The sequence below is a fragment of the Zingiber officinale genome, unplaced genomic scaffold (genome assembly GCF_018446385.1).
Source record: "Zingiber officinale cultivar Zhangliang unplaced genomic scaffold, Zo_v1.1 ctg134, whole genome shotgun sequence".
Lineage (NCBI taxonomy): Eukaryota > Viridiplantae > Streptophyta > Magnoliopsida > Zingiberales > Zingiberaceae > Zingiber > Zingiber officinale.
In genome coordinates this window covers 19,590-44,720 of record NW_024589830.1, presented here as the reverse complement: position 1 = coordinate 44,720, position 25,131 = coordinate 19,590, and the positions used below count along the sequence as shown (strand labels likewise).

The 25,131-nt window shown below is 40.3% G+C and overlaps 6 protein-coding genes and 1 non-coding gene across 8 annotated transcripts; 5 read left to right on the top strand and 2 right to left on the bottom strand.

Annotated features, from left to right (window-relative positions):
- Positions 1-1,923: 1,923 nt before the first annotated feature.
- LOC122036159 (formin-like protein 1) lies at positions 1,924-3,574 on the top strand. Its single transcript, XM_042595396.1, has 4 exons — positions 1,924-2,098; positions 2,167-2,360; positions 2,440-2,690; positions 2,782-3,574. Exons 1-4 carry the CDS (start codon positions 2,064-2,066, stop codon positions 3,490-3,492), a joined length of 1,191 nt encoding a protein of 396 aa, XP_042451330.1. The 5' UTR covers positions 1,924-2,063; the 3' UTR covers positions 3,493-3,574.
- A 930-nt stretch (positions 3,575-4,504) lies between these two features.
- Positions 4,505-4,575, bottom strand: TRNAG-GCC. The gene has a single exon. It is a non-coding gene; the product is annotated as a tRNA-Gly (tRNA).
- A 358-nt stretch (positions 4,576-4,933) lies between these two features.
- LOC122036211 (pre-rRNA-processing protein TSR2 homolog) lies at positions 4,934-8,582 on the top strand. 2 transcript variants are annotated; one of them, XM_042595479.1, is made up of 5 exons: positions 4,934-5,090; positions 6,257-6,497; positions 6,841-6,932; positions 7,084-7,197; positions 8,286-8,582. In XM_042595479.1, the coding sequence occupies exons 2-5, from the start codon at positions 6,281-6,283 to the stop codon at positions 8,442-8,444; spliced, it is 582 nt and encodes a 193-aa protein (XP_042451413.1). In that variant the 5' UTR covers positions 4,934-5,090; positions 6,257-6,280; the 3' UTR covers positions 8,445-8,582. The 2 variants fall into 2 exon arrangements, with proteins under 2 accessions (XP_042451413.1, XP_042451412.1); XM_042595478.1 differs by having other exon boundaries at positions 4,935-5,090; positions 6,260-6,497.
- A 2,340-nt stretch (positions 8,583-10,922) lies between these two features.
- LOC122036223 (probable thiol methyltransferase 2) lies at positions 10,923-14,704 on the top strand. Its single transcript, XM_042595490.1, has 8 exons — positions 10,923-11,214; positions 11,704-11,834; positions 12,255-12,341; positions 12,978-13,078; positions 13,151-13,250; positions 14,081-14,127; positions 14,258-14,336; positions 14,474-14,704. The coding sequence occupies exons 1-8, from the start codon at positions 11,004-11,006 to the stop codon at positions 14,525-14,527; spliced, it is 810 nt and encodes a 269-aa protein (XP_042451424.1). The 5' UTR covers positions 10,923-11,003; the 3' UTR covers positions 14,528-14,704.
- A 1,212-nt stretch (positions 14,705-15,916) lies between these two features.
- On the top strand, positions 15,917-18,212 carry LOC122036210 (rhodanese-like domain-containing protein 4A, chloroplastic). The gene is made up of 4 exons (XM_042595477.1): positions 15,917-16,689; positions 17,103-17,205; positions 17,342-17,536; positions 17,998-18,212. The coding sequence occupies exons 1-4, from the start codon at positions 15,962-15,964 to the stop codon at positions 18,049-18,051; spliced, it is 1,080 nt and encodes a 359-aa protein (XP_042451411.1). The 5' UTR covers positions 15,917-15,961; the 3' UTR covers positions 18,052-18,212.
- A 906-nt stretch (positions 18,213-19,118) lies between these two features.
- LOC122036203 (crooked neck-like protein 1) lies at positions 19,119-22,927 on the top strand. The gene is made up of 7 exons (XM_042595461.1): positions 19,119-20,266; positions 20,389-20,454; positions 21,234-21,378; positions 21,463-21,681; positions 21,840-22,053; positions 22,219-22,420; positions 22,513-22,927. The coding sequence occupies exons 1-7, from the start codon at positions 19,149-19,151 to the stop codon at positions 22,628-22,630; spliced, it is 2,082 nt and encodes a 693-aa protein (XP_042451395.1). The 5' UTR covers positions 19,119-19,148; the 3' UTR covers positions 22,631-22,927.
- A 245-nt stretch (positions 22,928-23,172) lies between these two features.
- Positions 23,173-25,003, bottom strand: LOC122036193. Its single transcript, XM_042595451.1, has 2 exons — positions 24,091-25,003; positions 23,173-23,578 (listed from the first exon to the last, which is right to left on the bottom strand). Exons 1-2 carry the CDS (start codon positions 24,976-24,978, stop codon positions 23,447-23,449), a joined length of 1,020 nt encoding a protein of 339 aa, XP_042451385.1. The 5' UTR covers positions 24,979-25,003; the 3' UTR covers positions 23,173-23,446.
- Positions 25,004-25,131: the final 128 nt, after the last annotated feature.

Sequence of the window (25,131 nt, the reverse complement as noted above, 5' to 3'; positions counted from 1 at the left end):
CTAATTTGCAATTGAAAGCATTTATCATTCCCTTCCTCTTAGTGTAAAAGCTCATATGTGACAAAAGATATAATGCTCATCCTATACGGTTACGGTTTAGTATTGTTGGCCTCGTAGGGGCCTAATATAAAGACTTACTATTATCATCAATTGATTTATAGGAATCGATCTGGTACATTTAATAAAATTATCGATTGGCTCCTTGCACAGCTAACCGCACCCTAAAGATGAAAAGTACGTAGCGGATCATGCCCATCACATGCATTTTTGTATGCATTTGAATGTTGGATGCAACTTTTTTGTTACTTTTTTTTTGGTTACTGATTTAAATCATATTTGACCGAATCGTTTGATCTACATCTAGATCAAACTTATTATACTCACTCAATGGTCCCAAACCACCTAAAAACCAAGTGTGAATCAATTAAGCTAAGCTCATCGAGTCTGTCATAAACTACGAAACCAATTGCCACTGGATTCTTCTCCACACATGCCTGCCTCTGTCTCTGCCTCTGAATTAAAATGAAGAGATACTCTCGCAGTTTTACCTCTCTTGGAAATTGGAACCCACAAAACACAAACAGCCGATGGAATTATTGATCAAAATGATGAACGGAATAATTGGCTGTGGGGTTCGGTGAAAATGCAAGGTGAGAGGGAGACTCTGTCAGGCTCCAGGCTTATTCTTTAGCTTTGCTGAAGCTTTTTCCATGCAGCGTGTCAGAGTGAAATCTACTATTTTTTTTTTTTTGATCTTTCTTTTCTTTTGCTGAAAGCCATGCATGGATTTATTTGTAGAAAGGCGGGTGGATCAGCGTGCGTCCCCACCATTGGCAAATGGCGATCCAATCAATTTGGCATTGCTGAGGATTCTCATCACTGTTCCTTCTCCAATGACCTCCATATCAGATCTTTCCGCTGCCTTCTCTTCGGGATTCTTCCGGACGCACGCAGCTTGCTTTTGCTTTTGCTTTTGCTTCAATCAGTCCGACGCGATGCACGGCAGGCGTTCTCTCCATCGACCTTTCTTCCCTCTGGCTTCCTCTTCTCCGCCCGGTGAGTCACCGCCCGGCTCGTTCGCTGCACCGGACCACCTGCCGTTCTTCTTCCCCGTCTACTCCTCCACTCCGCCGCCGCTGGCGACCGTCGCCTCGCAGCCCACCTTCCCTGCCAGTTTCTCCTCATTCGCTGGCCCCGCGCCGACCGCCTTCCACAACTACAAGCCCGCCTTCGTCGTCTCTCTTGCTTTCCTCGCTCTGCTCGCCGCCGCTGCGGCAATGCACTTCCTTTTCCGCCGGCGGGGGCTCTGCTACTTCGACAAGGACGGCGCTCGCTCCGACTCCCAACGGCTGTTCGATAGCGTCGCCTCCGATGGCGGCGCTGCACCCAAGAGTTCTCCTCGCGTCTCCTCTGTTTTTGCATCAAAGCTGTGGTCGCCGGAGCTCCGGCCGATGCCGTGGCTACCGCGACACGCTCGTGGGCGCGGAGAGGAGGAGAAGGTGGCGGAGGACTCGTCAGGGCGGGAATTCTACTCTCCGAGGCCGTCCTCGGCTTGGAAGGGGAGCTCCGGAAGGTGGGAGAGCGGGCGGATATCGAGCTCCCGGTGGCCGTTGCCGGCAGCAGTGCCCGAAATGTGCGAATCCCGCAGCTCGACGGTGGACACGCTTCCCTATCTGTCTTCGCCCCTGGTCTCGTCGGCGAGGTTCGGATCGAGCCCCGGCCATTCGAGCCGGAGATCTTTAAGGTCCATATCGGAAAGGATCGCGCCCGGAGATTGCCGCGTCACAGCTCCACCGCCACCACCTGAAACTCTGTCTACAAATACAAAGGCGGCGACTTTTGATCTCGCAGCGCACGGACATCAACAGAGTGACGTTCCCCGGCCGCCGCCGCCGCCGCCGCCGGCGGCTGGATACTGGGAGACGCAAGTCCTAAGGCCACCGCCGACACAACCCAACGATCAAATAACCATATCAGACGGCACGGAGAAGAACGCGGACGCCACTCGCCCATAGTTGAAGCCTTTACATTGGGACAAGCTTCCCGCGAGCTCCAACCGGACGATGGTGTGGGATCAGCTGAAATCGAGCTCCTTCCGGTGAGATTCCTCGCCAAGATTCAATTTTTCTTCCATTAAAGAATCCCTTTCAGCTGACGAATCAGCAGGGTGAACGAAGAAGCGATCGAGACTCTGTTCGTCTGCAACACAACCAAGGAGATCAACAAGGTCCTACCGGTTCTTCTTCCATTGCCGACTCAAGCAACCACGGCGCTTGATCCGAAGAGGTCTCAGAACATTGCTATTCTTCTGAGATCATTGAACTCCACCAAGGAGGAGGTCTGCGAAGCATTGCTGGAAGGTGACATTATTTCTCACCGGCATTCAATTTCTTTGCATCTCATCTTGCTCTTCTAATTCATCACCATCGATGAAAGCAGGCAATGCAGAGAGACTGGAAGCTGAACAGCTCGAGATACTGCTAAAGATGGCTCTAAACAAAGAAGAAGAACATAAATTGAAGGAATGCAAGGATGATTCTTCCCCACCATTCAAGCTCCGTCCAGAAGAGAAATTTCTCAAAGCTTTGCTGGATATTCCATTTCCATTTAAAAGAGTGGAAGCCATGCTATTCATGGCTAATTTCGATTCAGAAGTCAAATTTCTCAACAAATCCTTTCTCACTCTTGAGGTAGATTTGATCTCTTCTTAACTACTTTCAAAGTACATTTGTTCTTCAAGATTGTTCTTGGCACCGACTATGAATTCGTCATCAATATCAGACAGCTTGCGAAGAACTACGCGGCAGCCGGCTGTTTCTCAAGCTTCTGGAGGCTGTACTAAAGACCGGGAACCGGATGAACATCGGGACGAATCGCGGCGGCGCACAAGCCTTCAAGCTCGATACATTGCTCAAACTAGTTGATATAAAGAGCTACGACGGCAAGACCACACTCCTGCACTTTGTTACTGAAGAGATCATCAGATCAGAAGGAGACGGACTCGAACACCGGAAGCTCGGCCTTCAGGCCGTCGCCGGCCTGGCTCAAGAGCTCTGCAATGTGAAGGCTGCGGCTGCAATGGACTCCAATGTACTCAACGGCTATGTGTCGAAACTCGCAGGCGGGTTCGGGAAGATCAATGAGGTGTTGAGGCTGAATGAAGCATTAGGGTGTGAGGAATACAATGAGAGGTTTCATGAGGCAATGTATGAGTCCATGAGAAGGGCAGAGGAAGGGATCATTAAGGTGCAGGCTCAGGAGAGTGTGGCAATGTCAGTGGTGAAGGAAACAACAGACTACTTCCATGGCGACTCGGCGAAGGAAGAAGCACATCCTCTGAGGATCTTTGTGGTGGTCAGGGACTTCCTAGCGATCCTGGAAAGAGTTTGCAAGGAAATTGGAAGCATCAAGCACCACCACCATGTTTTTGTTAGCTCAGAGTCTCAATTCCCTGTGCCTGTGAACCCAACTTTGTCATCTGAGTTCAATTAGTCTCGCTGTAGATGATTAACGGCACCAAGTTGTGTTTGTCTCGGCTATTCAAGATTGACTAAGTAGATGTTTTGAGCAACTATTATCCTTGTCTTAGATTAGTAGTACTGAAAAGAAAGTAATTGAGGCAAATATTGAGCCGTAACTTTTATGAGGTTAGAGAGGCCACTGTCTCAGGGCCCCACCAAATAGAAGGCTCATTATTTTTTTTAATTATCAAAAAAAATAAAATGAGAGACATAAATCCTAAATGACCATTAATCTATTCTGACGACTTATAAGATATACACATAATTTTTTTTCTAGCGTTCTTTCTACCAAGACATGGATTTATTGAACAAGAGATAATCCTAATCTTTTTATTCGGCCATCTTTTTCATTTTGCAACATGCGACACCAATTGTATCCTAATCGTGCAACAATGACTGTTTGTGCGACCTAATTGCGTTGATTCTCGTAGTGACTATCTCATGTGACGCAGGTTGGCAGTTGACCTTTGCTCGTGTGACCTAATTACGATGTACAATGGTTGTCGCACGCTACCTTGATCATTTGTACGAACTACGACATAATTGTATGATGGTTACTGCTTGTCGCCTTGCTACTGCTTGCGACCACTGTATTGGTCTCAGTGTTACAGGATATACTAAATGGACTATCAATGTTATTGATTGAGAAAAAAATAGTCGATTGAATTATACAGATTTGATAAATATTATTATCTCTAAATAAATTAGACGAGTAATATTTTTATAATTATTTTAAATATTTATTAATTTTTTATTGGTGTAATATATTATTTTTATTTTATTTATGTATTTAATATATAAGTTATTTATAACTAAATTTTATCATTATTTACCGTACGAAAAGAGCTTTCGACGAATATAATTCATAAACAACATGAGCATAGGTCTTTACCCTAGTAAATAGGAAAAAAAAAATGCTATCGCATTGAGAAAATTAATACTGAAAAAAAACTGATTTTTAAAGGTTGAAAACAAAAAGGAATTGCACCAGCCGGGAATCGAACCCGGGTCTGTACCGTGGCAGGGTACTATTCTACCACTAGACCACTGGTGCGATGCTTTACCTGATACAAACTTTATCTATTGATTAAAATTTAATTTTTTTTTTAAATAAACTATACAAATTTTAAATCTCTAAATCATTTTATTTATGTGTTTTAGAAATTATATTTATTTGATTCATATAATTTTCAAACTTTAAGATTTTGTCGTTATAAAGGAAATAAAAAGTTTTTTTTTTTTTATTTCATTGCATTTAAATTTAGGTTAATAGATTGCCTCTTATTTTTTTTCCCTTAAAAATTGGAATTATTTAACATTTTCCCCCGAATAATGTTTTTGTTGAGGATTCATATGAAATTTTACCTAATTAAGAGTACTAGATTATAATGAAAACCCTAATACCTGTGCCGTTAACGCGAAATCTCTACGCGCCGCTACTCCAGGAACGAGAGCCGGCCCTCGCGATTTCTTGTTCTCACGTCGAACTCTTCCCCCGGCCGACCGCCCAACAAACTCTCCTCGCGTTCCCTCCAGCTCTTTCTCTGTTCGGTGTTTCCTTGTTGAAACGTAAGTTATCTACTCTTTTTCCTGTTTTCATCTCGATGTCACAATTTCCAAATGTTAAAAATACGTTTTTTAGGGTTCTCATTTGCTTGAGAAAATCGACAAGAATCGGATCTGGTTCATGCAGTTTCTGTCCAACTATGTTTCTTGTCTCATCGTTTTGTATCCTCTTTGCGTTATATTTATGTATTCCGTCCTTCAAAACTCACTGCAGCTTGTTAACATGATTTTTTTTCTTTTCTGATTTTAGTATATGAATTTGGTTTTAAGCTTTGGAAATAGATAACTGTGTGCATGTAGCAGCTCAAAGAATGTGAAAAATCAAAACTTTTGTCACAGTTTATCCGGTAGTATTAAGGGGTTTTTTTTGGCACATTGTCTATTGTTAGCGTGATCTCGGTCTCATCAACATCGCATCTTATGATATCGGGTACTTGAACTTACATTGTGCTCCATGGTCCTTGCATGCCTACATTTTTTATCATTAGATGCACAATGGTAATTATTTATAGAGTGTTTAGTTTTTGAATCATTCTGTTCGTTATTTACAAGAAAACACATTTACTTCTATACAACATAAAAATTGCGTCCTGGAGCCATATTGATATTAAAATTTTGTTTTGTTCTGAAATTTATACAAAAATGAGTTTCCTTTTTTTTTTTCACTGAGTGCAGTTTTATGCTCCTTTCTAATTTGTTTAATTTATTATATATAATTGAAGGATATGCATTTCCTTTTCCTTTTTTCAAAGAGCTTATTATTTTTCCAAGATCATGATGCCATTGTATTAGTTTTTGTTGACTATTCTAAACTTGATTGTCTACTATCGATCTATGTACTTGTATTGACTATTCTAAACTTGATACTCTTCTATCATCTATGTGTCAAGAATACAACTGTTTGATTGGGTTTCGCAAATAGTTGTATTAGTGTATGTTCCTTCAAATGATTGATGCACAATATAGTTTTGTCATTTCATTGGCACCTGTTTAAGAAATGTCATACTCATGTTTTAACTTGATTTTTTAATGATACTGTACAAGTGTCAAATGTTTCAACAGTTATACCATCTTTTGATATGATGCTATGATATCAGAAACCTATTGCTTGCATATACCCATCAATTTGATATCAACAATCTAATTTGTATATGTAATCGAACCGCAAGAAGTTAGAGTAATCAGACGCTGTGATGGACTCTGTTGGGAGTGGAGGGCGACCCGAGGAGGAGACTCGTGTGGTGCTCTCTCCGCAATCTTTGTCCTTTCTTGGTGAAGGAATCTCACTTATGCTTTCTCGCTGGACGGCACTCCAGATGGCTGTGGAGAATGGATGGGGTGGGCAGGAATCCCGGTCCAAGTCTGAGGAGCTTGTCTCCACTGTGCTCTCATGGTTCTCCCAATCCAAAGGTTAGTTTTCATCTTCAAAATCAAAGAACCTTCCATGTTTAGTTTAGAATTTATTATCCTCTTTATACATTTTTTGTTAAAGTTGGTGCTTTGTTGATTCAAATTCTTCCCTTCCTATCAGACATTTGAAATAGAGCTCTTTGTTTCACTATTTCAAGTTCTCCTGTCTGATATGCTTCCAAAAATTATGAGTTTCTTTCTTTGAGTATCACAACTTCTTTGGTTTAGTCTTTCACTCATTTCTCTGGAACAAGTGATGAGACTTAAGTAATTTTGCAGTTTGGTAATTGATTAGTGAAATTAACCTTTTATGTTTTGCAAACTAAATTGACCTTCTTTCTAGGTCCACTTTATATTGATGATTTGGAAAATATGCTTGAAGAGAATATGGAGGAATTATTCAATACAGAAGTTGAGGACGGTAGCATTGAAGAGGTATCCAATTTCAATATGTGTTTTAAAGAATATGAACCTAACAAATCTTCTCTCAATATGTTTATTAGACTTTTTGGTCTAGGTAGTCATGGCAGTTGATACTTGACATTGAAGTTCATTGAGCATTCAATAATAAAATTCATGTGTGCAGGTTGCTGAAGAATTGATGATTATGCATGAAGATTTTCTCAAGGGAAATTATGAATCAATCGAAAAGCTGAGGAGGTTAGGTCCCATAGCTACCTCGGTTGGTCGGAGTAAAAAGGTAATCTATTTTGAATTATAACTCTTATGTTCATTATCACTATCACTTCATTTAAACCCCGTATAGTTATTTAAATGTTGTATTAGTCTAGGCTATGCTTGTTTGAAAAGGCAGGCTAGATAATAATTGTAGTTTCCAACAAATATATGCCATTATTTCTGTTCATGGCATTGGGTTTAGGACAAGACAATGGAACATAGTTCCAAATATTTAGCCTATGATGCCTCCTTGCCCATCTGTCTAACAATTTAGCCTTATGTTTGAGTATAACCGTACCAACCTGCACATTAAATTGCCTTTGCATTTTGGCAGTAACAGGCTCAGTTGCTGCATTGGTATTCCACTATTGTATGATTTAGTGTGCTTAGCGACTGAGTTAAATGTCAATTGTTCACCTTGGAAGATTTTTGTTAATCTTTTTAAATTACCTTGTTGTCGTCTCAAGGCTATGAATGGCTCTCCTGAAAAGCTGAAAGGCTCGAAACAAAATTGAATCTTTTACTGGTTTGAGTTATGAAATTGTTCTGAACCATTTATTGCCTGTGATTTTCGGAACTCTACATATGTAATACGTTGTTCTACTTCTGATGATACATATGTTTCAGGGTGTTTGATAAGATTCATGTAGCCGACCCTACTAAATAAAAAAAAAAAAAAATGTGGAACCGCCACATCAGCGGCTCCCCTAGAGTCGGTCCCACGGATATGGAGGGAGGTAAATGCAGGTACACAGGTGAAAAGTGTATGGCGGAGACGTTAACCTCAGACAATGACACCCCGGGGATCGACCCCTAGACCTTTCAGCCACAGAACCATGCACTCCCCATCTGTGCTATGCCCTGGGGACATGTAGCCGACCCTACTAGACATTATTTGTTGTAGATGTATAGTTGAACCAAACGGTCTCTTTTGATGAAATTTCATGCTACTCTTATCATATGAGACCAAAATGATAGATCGACTTTGATTCGCCCTACATGTTATTTAAGTCCCTTTTTTTGTTGCTTTATCGTCATCGCTTGAGTTGTTTCCGAGTGTGATCTCTATATTGTAGGTGGTGCTAACAAATGCTACTCTTTGTGATGCAGATAGTTGACTATGATAGTGATGATGTTTCAGAAATGATTGTTGATGAATCAAATGCGAGTGACATGGTCGTCGAAAAGCCAAAGTCAGAGCAAGTTCCTGACGAGGATGGATGGTCGACCGTTACTTCTCGACGCAACAAGGGCAAGAAATCTAGATGAAAGCGAGAGTGAACAATTATATACCAATCAAACAAAAACTTGAATCAGATGCTGTTGATATGATTCCAATTTTCTTCAAATGCTTGCTTGTTACACTCTTTCAATTTTGAACTTATTAATAAAAAAATTGACATAAAACACTCTCCCTTCAACTTTTCTCAATTGCAAGGGATAACTATCGAATATGTTAATTTCAACACAAAGATTACGTTTGATAGGGTGTAATATGTTTTGTAATGTAATCATGATTACATTATAAGGTTGGTTATTTTGTTTGGTTTAACTTGAAATTTGTAATGTAATGTAATCTCGATTACAAAAGGTAGTGAAATTTTGTAATCTGGATTACAAAAGTAAATACTATGTAATCTGATTATATTATGAGTTCACTGTTTAATCAAAATTTGAATGCTGAATATATCCCTAGTCAGTCGTTGCCCGTTGATTGTTCGTCGCTTGTCGATCGCTCGTCGGTCGTCGCCTGCCAAACACTTTTCGGTCGTCGTCTGTTGGGCGTCGACGGTTGCAAGCTCCGACAGAGGTGCGGTAGTCGTCGGTAGAAGTCACAGGACCTCCGATGGATTTCCGGTGGACTTCGTTCCGACCTACAACACAAGCAGCGTTAGTGCTGAACCAGGGAAGAGGTCCCGGCGATGGTTCTCCGACTCTCAAGTCAGTCTCCGGCGAAGAAGAAGAAGAAAGAAGAAGAAGAAGAAGAAACAGTAAACGGAGCAACAAGAACTGTAGGTCGGAGCGAATTCCACTGGAGGTCAATATGAGCGCCACATTTCCAGCATCCATCTCATCGATTTTCGGATAAGATCATATTTGACGCCGTCTGTGGGAACATCATCTGCATCCGAGCTGAGAGGATGGAAGACGCTGGACGACTCACCACCATGGCACTCACTCAAGAGGAGCTTGAGATGCTCGTTCAAGCTTGAGTAGTAAAAATGATCGAGCAACAACAACAACAAGCGTTGGTCGATCGAATAGCGCCACAACTTGCAACATCGACAGCCGATAGGCGAGGGGGCTAAGAAGACCAAGCGGAGCAACTCTCCATATGAGGACAGAATCGAAGGTCGATCGACACTAACTCTGTTTGTGTTGTAGGTCGGAGCGAAGTCTACCGGATATCAACAAGAATGCCACATCTCCAATATTTATCTCATCGACTTTTGAATAGACTCAGGGGCGTTTGGTTCTTTCCTAGGAATAGGAATCGTAATGAGAATCATTGTATTGTGGAATGAGAATGGGTATGAGTATAGATATCACTCTTAAAAACAATGTTTGGTTAGTTGCATATTTTCTATCGGAATAAATCAAAATTTCCTTTTTTACCCTTAAAAGACAATAAGAGAAAAAATTAGATGTGAGAGAAAGATGAATGTGAGAGAAAAATATGATGAAAGAGAATGATGAGAGAGAAAGTCTCATGAGAGAGAAAGTGTGATGAGAAAGAATGAAGAGAGAGAAAGTGTGCTAAGAGAAAATGAGAAAAGAGAATATGATAGGAGAGAACATGATGAGAGAAGATGAGAGAGAAAATATGATGTGAGAGAAAGTATGATGAGAGAGGATGAAGAGAGAGAACATGTAATGAGAAAAATGAGGAGAGAGTGTGTGATGAGAGAGATTGAGGAGAGAGAAAGTATGGTGAGAGAGAAAGTATGATGAGAAAAAAAGAGAACAGTGAGTGTGATGGGTGAGATTGAAGAGAGAGAAAGTATGATGAGAGAGAAAGTGTGTTGAGGAAAAAAAGGAGGGAGTGTGACAAGAGAGATTGAGGAGAGAGAAAGTATGATGATGAGAGAAAAAGAAGGAAGAGAGTGCGATGGAAGAGATTTAGGAGAGAGAAAGTATGATGAGAAAAAAAAAGGAAAGAGAGTGTGATAGGAGAGATTAAGGAGAGAAAAAGTGTGTGATAAAATGATGAGAGAGAAAATATGATGAAAGAGAACAAGGAGAAAGAAGTGATATGAAAGAAAAAATAAATAAATATATTTTGATATTTGATATTAAGGGAGAAAATTTTAGTTTTAGGTCAAGGGTATTTTTGGAATAAGAGAATATTTTGATTGATGAAAATAGGATAATGGCTCATGGAAGGGGAGATACATGAGAATGAGTTATTACCCAATTTCAAGGATTCATTCCCTTATTTACATTCCTATTCCTATAATCCAAATATTAACAATGACAATTAATGATTCTCATTCTCATTCCCTATTCCTATTCCCCTAAATCAAACGCTCCCTCAGCCTACATAGTGGAAGTGATGTTCTAATCCTTAGTAATTTGTACAAAAATATCAATAAAAAGGAAAATTCATTATTTCAAGGAGGAGACGACTTCTTTCCTTGAATACTTTAGGAAAGAAATTTATACGACTTTGAATGTTTCTCTTCCTTTAGTCTTGTCAAACAAGATATTGGATCTAATAAATTATTATTATTAGCCTAATTCAGCGCAATTTGGATAATAAAATAATCAATATCCAAAACCATTCTATACATAGAAACGGGCGATCGACGGAGTGAAAGGTCGAGGTGAATGCTCCGCCTTTCTCGGGCCGGCGTATATCTGCGAGCTCAGGGCCTTGCACGATCTCTGCCTGAGAAACCGCTGTCCACTCTGCTGCCGGCTACAAAACGCCTCACGGCGAGGATGGCCTGCGGCGGCGGAGACGAGCAGCGATTCCGCGATCCAGCTTCGAACCCCAGGGTCGTCCAACTTCGAGAAATCATGAAATCCGATGCAAAAGGTTCGTTATCCTAACCCTCCCTCCTTTTTTCTTGTCGATCTTGCTTGTGGGCGAACTATGCTTCTTTCGTGATGAGGCGGCGTCAGTGATTTAGGGCCGTGCACCATTTGCCCTTCAATTTTAACTGCATGGGATATCCCTAGGAGGGCGCTTCGTGGTTACCCACTCTACATTTCCTTGCACAAAAGCTTGTCCTTTTGTTTTTTTATTATTTAAACTACTTTGAATATTGTAGAGGTGTCTTTCTTTGTTTTGTTGCTGTACATCTTACATTAGGCCGGGCCTTCAAGTTAGTAATCAGGTGCCAATTAGTTACGGAGTTATGGTTTTTCTTGACGGTAATTTCTATATTTTTAGTCCCTCTAAAACGTTCTTGTAGGTTCATAGCATGCATCTAGTGCTATGCATGTTCTTCGTCGTGTTTCTATAATCTTTTTCAGCGTTCAGAATTGATGTGTTTTTGCCTTACAATGGTTTTTGGTTGATCAGACGGTTGGAACAAAAGCTGGGAAGAGGGAGTGACCCCATGGGATTTAGGACAAACAACACCGGTAATCCTTCAGCTTGTTCAAAGTGGATCTCTTCCAAAGGGCAGGATTCTTGTTCCTGGATGTGGCAGTGTAAGCTTGTTTCTCACTGTGATGATCATTCAGTTCATAGATGGATGTTTTCTGTTCAATCTCCACAGTCCATTGCAAATTGATTGTGGCTTAGTTTGTTGTTTACATGTATTGAGTTTCCTGAATCTCTTTCATATTTAAAATAACCTAATGCCTATGCTGAGATATATTATTACCTACCTTTTCTTATTGATATAACTATTTACATAATTTCATTAAAATTCCCATATTTTCCGAATGTTAATATAAAGTGTAACATGATTTATCATGAAAAGTATACATGTCTATTTCTGACATACTGTATCTGTTGCACTCCGACCCGATCCTTTGTACGCTTGCTTTGCAAAGCTAAATAATCTGATTTTTTGCTGCTTCAATGAGCTTAATGATTGAAACATATGTTTAATTGTGTAATCACAGGGATATGATGTGGTCGCTATGGCTAGCGCTGAACGGTTTGTTGTAGGCTTGGAGATAGCTTCAAGTGCTATTAAGAAAGCAAAAGAGGTATTAGTATTACAAGCACTAGTAGAATAAACACCTATCAACTTAATTCGCGATTGAGAGCAGATGCCATAATCTTAGATGTTTAATTATCATGCAAATGCTTGATCTGGTACTTCACTATAAAATTTCTATGATGATTGTTGGCAGAAACAGATAAGTGTTATGTAACAGGAAAGGAAAAGGAAAGGGGTGAAAGAGAACATCGTTAAATGATATGCTTCTTATTACTACTTGGCAGTTATATATCTTTGCTTAAAGTTCAAGCATGGGATAAGATACGTGTAGTTGACTCCCAATTGTGGAGACTTATGGCTTGTTGTTCTTGTTTGTCACGTTTTTTGCTATCGGTATCATTTCACTTCAAGAGAGAATGAAATTACTGAGAAGATTGAAACAATACACACATAAAAGAAAACTGTTATTAGCTTATGACATTATCCAAGTTGAATATTTGCCATGAGGATTTATGCATAGGCTCATTGTCTTAATCTCAAATACCCTTCTCACGTGGTAGCATTAAATTCACAAGTAGGGACTCACATTGTTTGCTTCTCTAACTTGCTACATAAAATATGACCTTGCCCTGCAGACATCTTTTTCCTCGTTATATATCTGATCTTAAATTTTATTTTTCAGAGGTGTTCCTCTTTGCCTAATGCAAATCAGTTCACCTTTGTGGAAGCCGATTTCTTTACTTGGCAGCCAAAGGAGAAGTTTGATCTTATCTTTGATTATACGTGGGTCTTCATCATCTATATGCCACCTGTTCTTTCCTTAAATTCAAGCTTATTCGTCCAACTGTCTTGCAGATTCTTTTGTGCTATTGACCCAAGCTTGAGGTCAGCATGGGCTGAGAGAATTCGAGAGCTTTTAAAACCTGATGGGGAGCTTATAACTCTGATATATCTGGTATGCCATTTTGAGTTTGTAACTAGCGGAGTCCTTCAAAAATATTGTGGTTTATGATAACCTTTGCTTTCTAGAACCATTCACTAGCTCTTATTGATCTAGAATTATTGCATTTTTTTGGGCAGAATAAAAGAAAAATCAAGCATATGTTGCATATAAAGAACAGTTAGATTATTCAATATGGTCTATGGATTGTCTTAAAACTAGTTTAGAAGGCAGCAAACTTTGAGGATGGAGGTTTCTTTTCTCTGGATTGTGCTATGGTAATGCAAGTTTTTAAAGCTGCTTAACTAGGTATGATAATTGTGCAGCTTTGTGTCGCAATCAGAGCCCGATTTAAACCTAATCGGCTCACAGCGAATTTATTGACACCAAAATTGAACCCCCTAAATATCGGTCAACTCTAAACAAAACCATTCCTACTCAAATTTGAGTCTAACCAAAACCTAATTTATAATCAACTCCAATCACAAATGAATTTAAATATATCCTTAAAGTCAACCATTACTCCCTAATTGCCCTCAATTGTTGTTAAATCCAACAATTTATGCTTATTTTAAATTTTAGGGTTGTAATGCATACCGTGCTTCCGGTGGTCATGCAAGAAAAGATGTAAATCTTATGGTTTATTGAAGAACACCATCATGATTCGTTAACTCAAGATTAAAAAGTTTAAGCAATAGACTTTTCAATAGATTGTTGGAAATTCTTACCATTTTAAAATCTGCAGTTTGTGTCTTTTGACCTTCAATTTTTCATTTGAATATAAACCATATTGACTTTGTTTTAGATTTGTTTAATGGTTACATTTGTTTTCATTCTTAATCCAGATCAGTGACCAGAAAGAAGGCCCACCGTATAATAACACAGTAGATGAGTAAGCATCTTTTCTTCACTATCTTTTTCCTGACATTGAAGCACTCTTTAAGTTTCCCGTCTTCTTATAGTCGAGTAAATAACCTGTTTCACTTAATAATTTCTTTCATAACAAGGTTATGGTTTTGCAGCTATGAGAAGGTGCTGAACCCTGTGGGTTTCAGCTGTGTCGCGATCGAAGATAATGAGATAGCAGTCGAGCGACGCAAGGTATGCTTTAAATGTACCTCCTGATATGATTTAAACACTGCTTCAAATTCAAATAAAAGAAAGAAGAAAAAAAAAGGAACTTTTATGCCGAATGCTTGTTTTTTGCTACTGATCTGATTATTGCTTCAACTTCTCAGGGAAGTGAGAAGATTGGCAGGTGGAAGCAGCATGTGACCAAGTCTTTCTTATGAACCAAGCCATGGCTCCAAAGCGTTGACATAGTTTATATCAGCTTATCGATTAATGTCATATTTAGTAGACTGTAATATTGTAGCTTGAACAATATGCCATAGAATAAGGGAATTTTTATTGCCAAAGAGAAATATGATTTATATCCCTTCCACAAAGAAGGATTGTTATTCGATATTTCGGTGTTAAGACAAGAAATTATCTCATAATCTTCAGTATGGTTCAGTATAGACTTTGACGCCTGATACGGTGATGGTAAGGGACCCCGTCCTCTTGTCACGATGGAAGGGTCAAAGGATAGACGGTCTAGGCCGGTCGAGCGAGTCATATTCCGACCGTGAGTTAAGCATCGATCCACCATCTCCGATACGGAGAAATCAAATCGACGTTCAAGGGATGCGTAGAAGTCGAGCTGAGCGGTCAGCTCGCTCGGTCTAGCAACGGGCAACACGGACTGAGGACTTTTAACCGAGCGGCTCTCTCGCTCGGCGCGAGAGTGGGCTTCCGGTCGAGCAGCCATCCCGCTCGGCCTAGCAACGGACGACATGGACCAAGGACTTTCAACCGGGCCGCTCTCCCGCTCGGCGTGACAGTGGGCTTCTGGGCAAGCGGCCATCCCGCTAGACCCAACAACGGACGACGCTCGGGCAGGGGACTTTCAGTTGAGCAGCTATCCCGCTCGGTGTGGCAGCAGACGCAAGGATATCAGAATCCTGGCCGAGCAGCCATTCCGTTCGGTTAAGCAACAGATACAGCAAGGTATCCTTTGATATCCTTTTGAGAGCTAGTGTCGCTGATAGTGATAGGTGGCATGGTTAGACAGAGGATCGTACGGCGGAAGTTTCCACTATCACTTCAGAGATATGCTCGGCCCATTAAGATACCGTGTCAGGGATACTTTACTGACATATCTCTTCAGAGAAGGCTTGGGATAGCGTGCCCGCTTTAAGAAGCGTGCACACACTGCAGGAGCCCTATATAAAGGGTGGTCCAAGCATCGGCGGAAATATGCTTTTCTCGCGATTTCTACTATTGCGTTAGAGTTCTCTTTGCTTCTTGCTTCGTCAAAGATTGACTTGAGTGTCGGAGGATCATCGCCCGGGATCCCTTTCCTGACTCGACACTGATGTTACTTATGTTACAAGTGGAAGGAGTCCATCGAAAGTCAACAGAAATACCACATTTCCAATATCCATCTCTTCAACTGCCATTGTTCAACTTTTGGACAGAATCAACGCCATTGTTGATCAAACTAGAGGCATAGAGGAGCAGCATGCGAGAGACAGAATCTAAAGCCAAGCCCTTTTACTGTCTGAGTCCGACAATGAAGGAGCCGCCGGATCTAACTTCAATCTATGAAATCTAAATGCGCCACGTGCCTTCCAAGACAATCCATCTCTTCTTATCTCTGCGCGCACACTCGTCTCCCGTCCCCCATGGCTTCTCTTCCGGACCACCGCTTCATCCCAAAAACCAGCGCTCCTCCCTCTCGCCCTCTCGCCAATGCTCTGCCCCTCCAAATCTCGACCTCCAATTTCAAATCCTTCGCTCGGATTCCACCCCCTTCGTCTCCAAACCGCCTCTCCATGCAGCTGTCCGCCCTAAAGATCAGACCTTTCTTCCCCGTCCGCGCTTCAACGCACAAGACTTCGCCTCCGTTCACATCTCCACCTGCTTCTCGTTCGAGCAAAAAGCTGACATCTTTCGTCGATCTCCGAGTCGCTTCTTCCACTCTCGCATTAATTTCTTCAATTTCTTTCGCCTTTCCTGCCCTCGCAGCTGAAGCGGATCAGGTTTCGCAGAAGATTAACATCGAGCAGATCCTTGTGTCCATTGACGATTTCTTCAACAGGAATCCATTTTTTGTGTCCGGCGTCACCGTCATTTGGCTTGTTGTGATACCTCTGACGCAGGAGTATCTGAAGAAATACAAATTTATTAGCGCAATCGATGCCTTTCGGAAATTAAGAGACTTGCCCAATGCCCAGCTGCTGGATGTTAGGAAGACGAGGAGTGTCAAGTATATGGCTTCCCCCAATTTGAAGATTTTGAATAAGAGTGCGGTTTGGGTGGAGTATTCGGAAGAGAACGAAGAGGGCTTTGTAAAGGAGGTTCTTCAAAATTTTGCAGATCCTCAGAACACTGTCATTTGTGTTCTTGACAAGTGAGTTTTCACTCTATATCTTACATTTTAATTGTAAAGGTGTTGAGTATAAGCTTTAGTTTTAGAGACAAGAATCCATGGAGCAAATTTACATGATTCAAATGCTGAAAGACCATTGGAATTCAGAAACAGTTGAAGCATCCAAATTTAGGGGTTAGGCATAGTAGACAGTAAGATGATAGAATGCCCAAGATAAAAAGCCTTAGGTTGGAACTTCCAGGGCCAGTTCAACTATGAGCAATGAGAGTGGAGAGTATGATCACTGAAGGTCTTGCTTCTCATATGTGGTTTTCTCCTTGGCCTATGATTACCATGTAAATCCTTGTGTTCGCATGTCTTATCGTCCTTGTGTTAGCCGTGTGCATTTTGCATTACGACCTTCTGTTGAATACTTACTTTCTTGTGTAAGGTAGCTTTGATGTTGATTCTCTTAAATTGGCGGAGCTACTTTACAAGAATGGTTTCAAAGAGGCATATGCAATTAAAGGTGGACTCAGAGGAAAGAATGGATGGCAGGTTGGCCTCTGAAATTATATTTGTCGTCGCTATAATCAATAAGTTATCCTTTTAGTCGATAATAGAGATCATGTACTCTTTTGAGTATGTTTCACTAAGAGACCCATATTGAATGTGACTATTTCATTCTATGCAGGAAACTCAAGAAACATTTCTTCCACCATCTGTACATGTTCATCCTAGAAAGAAGCGCAAAGAATCAAGAACACAGATAGAGGTGAATGGCTCAACTCAAGCTTTCATTAGGGATAACCAGGAGGGCTTGAATTCCAACAATGCTGCTGTAACTAAGATCCATGATGGTTCAAAACCACTATCACCCTACCCAAATGTAAGTTTCTGAACAGGAACTGTTTTTCTGTTTTTTTTAGAGAAAATTTCCAAGTTTCCGTCTTCAGTTTTCCTTTTTCAAGAAAAGAGTAGAGAAGAAACCTCTCACCATTTTCTTGATGCAAAAATTTTATTTTATAAGAATAATACTTAATCTTCCCCCAAAAACAATGGAAAAGATTACTATAATTCATGGGAAACTCCACATTTCTTTTCAATTTTTGTAAACCAACACGCAGACATATCTTTTGTTGTTTATTCTTGATTATTCATGTAATTTTATTTCATTATCAGAAAGGAAACTTTTGGATATGCATCTTTGAAAGATATACTTTCGAGGAAACACTCTTATTTTCTTCCATGATGCTCTTAACCTTACTCATTTCCAGTTTGCAATTAAAGCTATGTTTTATCTGATTGGTTAATTTGTTGTTGTTGTTGTTGTTGTTGTTGTTGTTGTAGTACCCCGAACTGAAACCGCCTTCTTCTCCGTCCCCGACAAAGCCTCCAAGTTGATGCTGTGGTTTTGCTGTACAAAATTAAGTTTTCACAAGCCTTCTTGTATGTAACTAAGTTTTCACAAGCTCTGAAACTGCTAGAGTGTGTTCAGTCTTTCTGATCCTATTAAACTACTCCTTTAAACTCTTGAGCAATGAAAGAATTTGAGTTTTGAGTTACTTTTTAGACAATTTATATCATTGTGAAAATATCAATCTTGATTTAGAGAGATTTCTCTCAAACAATACGATTCGTCTCCTTGAAAAGCAATCCTCCATGTATTTTTTTTCAACTGTGAAAAATAAAATAAAGAAAATTTCAGATTATATTAGATTTCGTGCTATGCGTTTTGTTGAGAGATTGGAGTTAGGGCTTATCTTTATCACTTGTGGCAAAAGGCGAAATCGTTCGTCCCTTGCGTGAAAGTGGTGATGGGATGAGTTGCACAGGATTCGAGGATTGCCCGGACAATCTTGCGATTCGATCCCGTAACCTCATGTGGTAAGCATATTACCATTTACCATCTCAGATGATCCGTGGAGTCGCTTATCTTTATCACTTGCTTGTATGAAAAGTTTGTTCCCAATTGTGAATTCTAAATTAGTTCCTATTTTTTTATTATTATTATTAATTTCAAGGCAAAAATATACAAATTTTTCACAAAATAAAATAGAAATTTCGAATGCTAATTTAGATTTTTTTTTTAAAATCTAAATATTGTTAGCAAGGTGTTATGAAGCTTATATGTTAAATAAAAGCTATTTTTTTAATCATTTTAGTATAAAAAATATATTTTAAACAAATAAAATTGTATGTCAAATCTGAGGTGTCAATTTTTTCTAAAATTTATTTAAAATCACTATTTTAAAAAAATTATTAAACAAATAATTTTGAAAAACTTCAAAATAAAAATTAATTATTAAAATCATGATATATATATTTTTTATTTTAAAATATTATTAAAATTATTTGATCTTAAAAGCAAGCAAATCAAATTAGGAATTTCCCGATATTTTCTCCTTTTTTCCGTTATCGACTTATTGTGCCTATATATTAATCCCGTGCCCATGTTTCCCCCCAACGGTAGGGTTCCGAGTCTCTGCAGGTTCTCCGAGATGGCGTCGGGATCCCTAGGCCTCCAGCTGCCGCGTTCCACCCGCGTGAAGAACAAGACGGCAGCGGCGATCCAGATCACCGCCGAGCAGATACTGCGCGAGGCCCGCGAGCGGCAGGAGCCTGAGATCCGGCCGCCGAAGCAGAGCATTACCGACTCCGACGACCTAGCCGACTACCGGCTCCGCAGGAGGAAAGGTTTCGAAGATGTAATCCGGCGCGCTCGCTGGAAAACTGGTACTTGGGTCGCATATGCCGCCTGGGAAGAGTCACAGGGAGACATCGCTCGCGCTCGATCCATCTGGGAGCGGGTTCTAGAAGTCGACTATCGCAACCCTACCCTGTGGCTCCAGGCCGCCGCATTCGAGATGCGAATTCGCTGTATCAATCATGCTCGCAATATATGGGACCGCGCCGTCGCCCTCCTTCCCCGCGTCGACCAACTTTGGTACAAGTACGCGCACATGGAAGAGATCCTTGGCAATGTTGCAGGTGCACGTCTGATATTTGAACGCTGGATGGATTGGCAGCCCGACACTCAGGGCTGGCTTTCGTACATTAACTTTGAGCTTCGCTACAATGAGGTCGATCGTGCGCGTGCTATCTACGAACGGTTTGTTGTTTGCCACCCTCGTCCTTCTTCTTTCATCAAGTATGCCAAGTTCGAGGCCAAGCGCGGTGAAATTGCTCGTGCCCGTGCGGTGTATGAGCGCGCCGTCGATCTTCTTTCTGAAGACGAGGAAGCAGGGCAGCTCTTCGTTGCCTTTGCAGGCTTCGAGCTCTGGTGCAAGGAGATGGAACGAGCTCGTTGCATATACCGTTACGCGCTAGACCACCTCCCCAAGGGGAGGGCCGACGATGTTCATAAGGAATATGTTACTTTTGAGAAGCAGTATGGAGACACGCATGGAATTGAAGATGCTATTCTCAGACAAATGAGATTAAAGTATGATGACGAGGTGAGGAAGAACCCTTTCAATTATGACTCCTGGTTTGATTACATAAGGCTGGAGGAGAATGGTGGAAACAAGGATATGGTGAGGGAGGTGTATGAAAGAGCAATAGCCAATGTGCCTCCAGCAGAGGAGAAGCGGTATTGGAAAAGATATATCTACTTGTGGTAAGCCATTTTAGCTTATTAATGGGCACAATGTGATTCTTCAATACTAATAAATATCTACAACTTTTGTTTTTGTTTGTAATTGTTTGGTTGTTTGATCCATGACTTTTATTGTATCATAGGATAAACTATTCATTATATGAAGAACTGGATGCGCAAGACATGGATAGAACGAGGGAGGTTTACAGGTAAGCATCAACCTCTACAAAGAACACTTTCTTTTGTATTCTTCATATGTGGAAACAAAAATTAAAAGGGTGTTTTTTAAATACAGTTTGTAACCAGATATAAGAGGTTGAAACAAATGATGTCTGAGTAGTGTAACTCATGGAGTTTGTTAGGATGGAATGTGTAGTTCTTAAATGTGACAGCACTCTCAGTAGGATTTATGCTTGGAGAAGTTTATAATATCATGTACAACCATATTGCACCATTTACTATAGTACTAGACTTACTGCCAATGTTTTAGATAGAATTAGTTATTTAGATAGTGGTAGCCATGTTTACGATTTTTATGAGTATATATGGGAATGGCTTCTAATAAATTTCCATCCATTATTCTAACTTACCCTCCATTCTCAAGTAAATGGTGGCAGGTTTTTTTTTAATTACTTTTTCTAAGTAAACAGGATGGAGTGTAATTGAACTTAATTCCAGTCATTATTATTTTTCTTTTTACTAAAGTTAATTGCTTTGCCCGCTTATTTGTTCTTTCCAAGTAACAAGAAAACAGAGCATTAGTATCTTCTTAGCAAAATTCTGTTCATGAACTTTTAATTTCATCCATATCAGGTTTTGCATGTGGTATTTTTATCCTTGATGATATGAAAAATTACTTAGTAGATAAATCATTACTTTTCCTTGTTTTATTGCAATATTTATGATAGATGACATTACGACTGTGTTTTGATAGCATTTTATGTCATATGTTATACAGTTTCTTATATGTGCTCTGTGCTTGATCTAGGGAATGTTTGAAGCTAATTCCTCATAAGAAGTTTTCCTTTGCAAAGATATGGCTCATGGCTGCCCAATTTGAAATCAGACAAAGGAACTTAAAGGCTGCACGCCAAATCTTAGGAAATGCCATTGGAATGGCGCCGAGCGATAAGGTATGATGTTAGTTGGAAATGTATAGTAGATTTAAAAGTGTTTGTTGTGGTCATTTATTCTAAATATTTTTATACATTTAACAGATATTTAAGAGCTACATTGAAATTGAACTCCATCTAGGCAATGTAAATCGCTGCAGAATCCTGTATGAGAAATATCTGGAATGGGCCCCTGCAAACTGCTACGCATGGTTGAAATACACTGAGTTTGAGAGAACATTGAATGAAACAGAGCGTGCTCGAGCATTGTTTGAGCTTGCAATTGCTCAACCTGCACTGGACATGCCAGAGTTGCTCTGGAAGGTATGCACTGTGAGAATTTTCTTGTTTAATGAGTGATTATCACGTGATTAAGTTGATTGTATTGTGTAGTTGTGTTAGGACACTTGTTCTTTTTTTTTGCATCCTTTAAAGGTGTTGACACTTATATCATGTATAACTTCTTTGTCCCTTGTTCTCAGGCATATATTGACTTTGAGATACCCACAGAATTTGAAAAAACAAGACAGCTCTATGATAGACTACTTGATCGGACCAAACACTTGAAGGTCTGGCTTAGTTATGCTAAGTTTGAGGCTTCTGCTGGCATAGAAGACAAAACTATGGACAATGAGGTTCAGGAGAAGAACCATGATATTGAAGAGAAACAAAGGAAGAGAATTGAACGATGCAGAGGTAAATTTAGTTCAATTTTCTTGTTTGTGATTTCTTATCCTTAGGAATTTGAAAACTTATATCTGTTATTCAATCCCCTCTTTGATTAAAACCTTTTTGCAAGTGCATAGTTGGGAACATCTAACTGTTCAATTCAAATAACCCATCATTTTTCCATCTCAACAGGGGTTTTCGAGAGGGCATTTGACTACTTCAGAACGAATGTGCCAGAGTTAAAGGAGGAAAGAGCAATGCTTTTGGAGGAGTGGTTGAACTTGGAGAGCAGTTTTGGTAGTCTCGGGGACATTAGCATACTACAGAATAAATTGCCAAGGAAGGTGAAAAGGAAGAGACCTATTTCATCAGAAGATGGAACTCCCACTACTGGGTATGCACATCCTCTCATCTTTTGCATTTTTGTTTGGTTTTTAATCCTGGTGTGTGAAATTGAGCTAACAAAAGGTGATGATTCTGATACAGGTTTGAGGAGTGCATGGACTACATCTTCCCTGACGAAGTAGCTTTAGCGCCTAATATGAAGCTACTAGAAGCAGCGTACAAATGGAAAAAGCAGAAAATCGCCACAGATGAAAATTGAGCGAGGACTTAATGGAGAAGTATCATCCTATAGGAAGGATCTGGCTATGAATGTCACTCTTCTATGTATCATCCTATCGGAAGAACTTCAATCGAGTTCTAGAATATTTTCGATTTAGCTATGTACATATAACTTGGACAAAGGGTTCTCTATACTATGTGCTCGAGCCCCACTGTCCCAAGTTATTGTGAATTGAATAGTTGTTGATATTGTTTGTGCTAGGGGGAGCATGGAACACAATGCTGCCTTTTGTATTTCATTTTATTTCATGTTATTTCCATTTCACTTTTCTTTTTATCTCCCTCAATTGCAAATGTTGACAGTGTAGTAGGAATTTTCTTTCAAGCCACTTAATATACTTGCCAAGGGTTTTTTTTTCATCCATCCAAAAATATCTGACTCATCAAATTATTGTTCCTTTTCAAGATTATGACAAACTGATCCATGGCAAAAGAGAAGGAATCAAGATTCTGACCAAGAGAGAGAGAGAGAGACTATTTCACTTAATTGAGCTAGTTCATCATTTGAATCATGTTGCCATATTTAAAATTACAAAGGCAATCAAGCATTTAGTATATTGTAATCCTTTCTGAATAATGAACACACACGGGGCAGTGCAACAAAGTTACAGTCATAAAATATCTGGAAGATAGATATCCTACTTTAGATACACACGAGTATAGTTTAAGAACAACACTGATAACTTGATCAATGATCTGAAATTTGAGACCACCTTGAGCACAAATATCGCTTGCGATACACAACATAGTTTCATTCGACAGCGTTCGCTCGTGTATTGATAGTAGTAACCGGAGCTCACTGCAGGCTGGCCACAGACCACGGTGTCAATCCACCGGAAGTTAGTGAAGGCCTTATGATGGGAGCTCGCCTCATGACGGAGAAAGCTTCATTCAAACGAGCGGCATGAACCTTCCACTGGGATGCTTTCTGTACACAAAAGGGAAAAGAAGCCTCAGTAACAAGTTACACTAATCCTATTTTATCAAGCAGATATGCCATCCTATAAGCCAACAAAAAGAAGAATGTAGCTACTTTCTGAGACATATCCAGTAAAAAAAAAGTTGATAACATACCCCAAAAATGCAAGCTATCAATTTCTTGAGACCAGGATCACATACAATCAAAACATCAAGTTCTTAGACAATAATGAAATAGATAGGATAGGCAATCAAAAACCTGTCTTTACTTATTAAAACACCTAGATAGCCCTGGTAGTGAACAGAAGTGCAAGTCTTTTTTAGCCAAAACTACATGAAGATCAGTCAAACTAACCAAACAACCAACCAAAAGCAATCAACAAGGGAATCTGCTGAAGAATAAACATAGAAGATCAGTCAAACTAACCAAACAACCAACCAAAAGCAATTAACAAGGGAATCTGCTGAAGAATAAACATAGAAAGGATCAATTGAACAAGGAAACAAATAGCAAAAGGCAACCTTTTCATCTAGGATGATCCCGAGTGGAATACTTCTAGTTTTCTCTTTCATCCTGTACAACCTTTTTCCAAGCATCATCACCCCCAATATGGCTGCCGCAGCTATAGAGATCGACCAAACTGGCTTTACATTGAAAGCGCAGAGCTTTAGAAGCTGAAAAGGGAACTTCCACCACACTGTCCCTCTCTTCTCTTCCCCATCAGCCAAAGCCTTGTCCAAACCCACACTTTTGCCCTCTGAATCCCCTGAAGAAATATGAATCTTCACATTTTCATCAGGTTCTTCTTGGGCGAGATCCTCGTTCACCGCACTTATCGCTTGAATCTCCCTAATCCCCTCAGCATCCACAACCTTCACATCCTCCTCTGCATCAGCCCACCACTTTTCGCTGCAAACCAACGACTCATCCGAACGGATTCCGGGAAAACTCACCTCTCCCTTGGTCCGATCGTGATCATCGCATCGAGAATCGGATTCAGGGTCAATCCAGCTAGGGTTATCTGAATCGACCTGCGCATCTTCCTCGTGGGCGTCGTCGACAAAGCCGGCCCCTTTGTGGTAGCGCTTCCCGGAATCGATCCCGAAGTAGTCGAATTTGATGGCGCCGTCGTCGGATTCGTCCGCCGACGATGATCGCAAGGGCTTGGAGTCCTCCACGGAGTCGGACCCAAAAAGGATCTCCCAATCTCGGATTTCGTCGTGCCCCTCCATGGAAACGACGAGCTGGGCCTGAGCGATGCCGGAGGAAGGCTTCGAGCACAGAGGAGAAGTGAAGGTCGAGAGGGGCATCCAAGAGGAAGAAGGGAAGCCATCTACGTTATCTTTTTCTTTTTCCGCAGAAAAAAAAGGGACAAAAATGGAAAACAAACTCAATCCGCGGTCGTTCATCGCGATCTACGGGCATCTTGATGCAATTGCTTCAGGTACCGTTTATTGCCAAGTTATCCTTAAGATTTAACATATTTTTAAAATACCTTCTAATATTTTAATTCTACTGTCGAATATTTTAAAATATTTATTTAACCTTCTAAATTACCACTA

Bases quoted from the DNA above. Each gene is read 5' to 3' on its own strand.
- LOC122036159 (XM_042595396.1), top strand. From the start codon at position 2,064: ATGGTGTGGGATCAGCTGAAATCGAGCTCCTTCCG. The intron at 2,361-2,439 runs GTGACATTATTT...CGATGAAAGCAG, and splicing joins CTGCGAAGCATTGCTGGAAG to GCAATGCAGAGAGACTGGAA. The intron at 2,691-2,781 runs GTAGATTTGATC...CATCAATATCAG, and splicing joins AATCCTTTCTCACTCTTGAG to ACAGCTTGCGAAGAACTACG.
- LOC122036211 (XM_042595479.1), top strand. From the start codon at position 6,281: ATGGACTCTGTTGGGAGTGGAGGGCGACCCGAGGAGGAGACTCGTGTG. The intron at 6,498-6,840 runs GTTAGTTTTCAT...CCTTCTTTCTAG, and splicing joins ATGGTTCTCCCAATCCAAAG to GTCCACTTTATATTGATGAT. The intron at 7,198-8,285 runs GTAATCTATTTT...TTTGTGATGCAG, and splicing joins CGGTTGGTCGGAGTAAAAAG to ATAGTTGACTATGATAGTGA.
- LOC122036223 (XM_042595490.1), top strand. From the start codon at position 11,004: ATGCTCCGCCTTTCTCGGGCCGGCGTATATCTGCGAGCTCAGGGCCTT. The intron at 11,215-11,703 runs GTTCGTTATCCT...TTGGTTGATCAG, and splicing joins CATGAAATCCGATGCAAAAG to ACGGTTGGAACAAAAGCTGG. The intron at 14,128-14,257 runs GTAAGCATCTTT...ATGGTTTTGCAG, and splicing joins TATAATAACACAGTAGATGA to CTATGAGAAGGTGCTGAACC.
- LOC122036210 (XM_042595477.1), top strand. From the start codon at position 15,962: ATGGCTTCTCTTCCGGACCACCGCTTCATCCCAAAAACCAGCGCTCCT. The intron at 16,690-17,102 runs GTGAGTTTTCAC...TGTGTAAGGTAG, and splicing joins GTCATTTGTGTTCTTGACAA to CTTTGATGTTGATTCTCTTA. The intron at 17,206-17,341 runs GTTGGCCTCTGA...CATTCTATGCAG, and splicing joins GAGGAAAGAATGGATGGCAG to GAAACTCAAGAAACATTTCT.
- LOC122036203 (XM_042595461.1), top strand. From the start codon at position 19,149: ATGGCGTCGGGATCCCTAGGCCTCCAGCTGCCGCGTTCCACCCGCGTG. The intron at 20,267-20,388 runs GTAAGCCATTTT...ATTGTATCATAG, and splicing joins AAAAGATATATCTACTTGTG to GATAAACTATTCATTATATG. The intron at 21,379-21,462 runs GTATGATGTTAG...TACATTTAACAG, and splicing joins GAATGGCGCCGAGCGATAAG to ATATTTAAGAGCTACATTGA.
- LOC122036193 (XM_042595451.1), bottom strand. From the start codon at position 24,978: ATGAACGACCGCGGATTGAGTTTGTTTTCCATTTTTGTCCCTTTTTTT. The intron at 23,579-24,090 runs GTTGCCTTTTGC...TTTTGTGTACAG, and splicing joins GGATCATCCTAGATGAAAAG to AAAGCATCCCAGTGGAAGGT.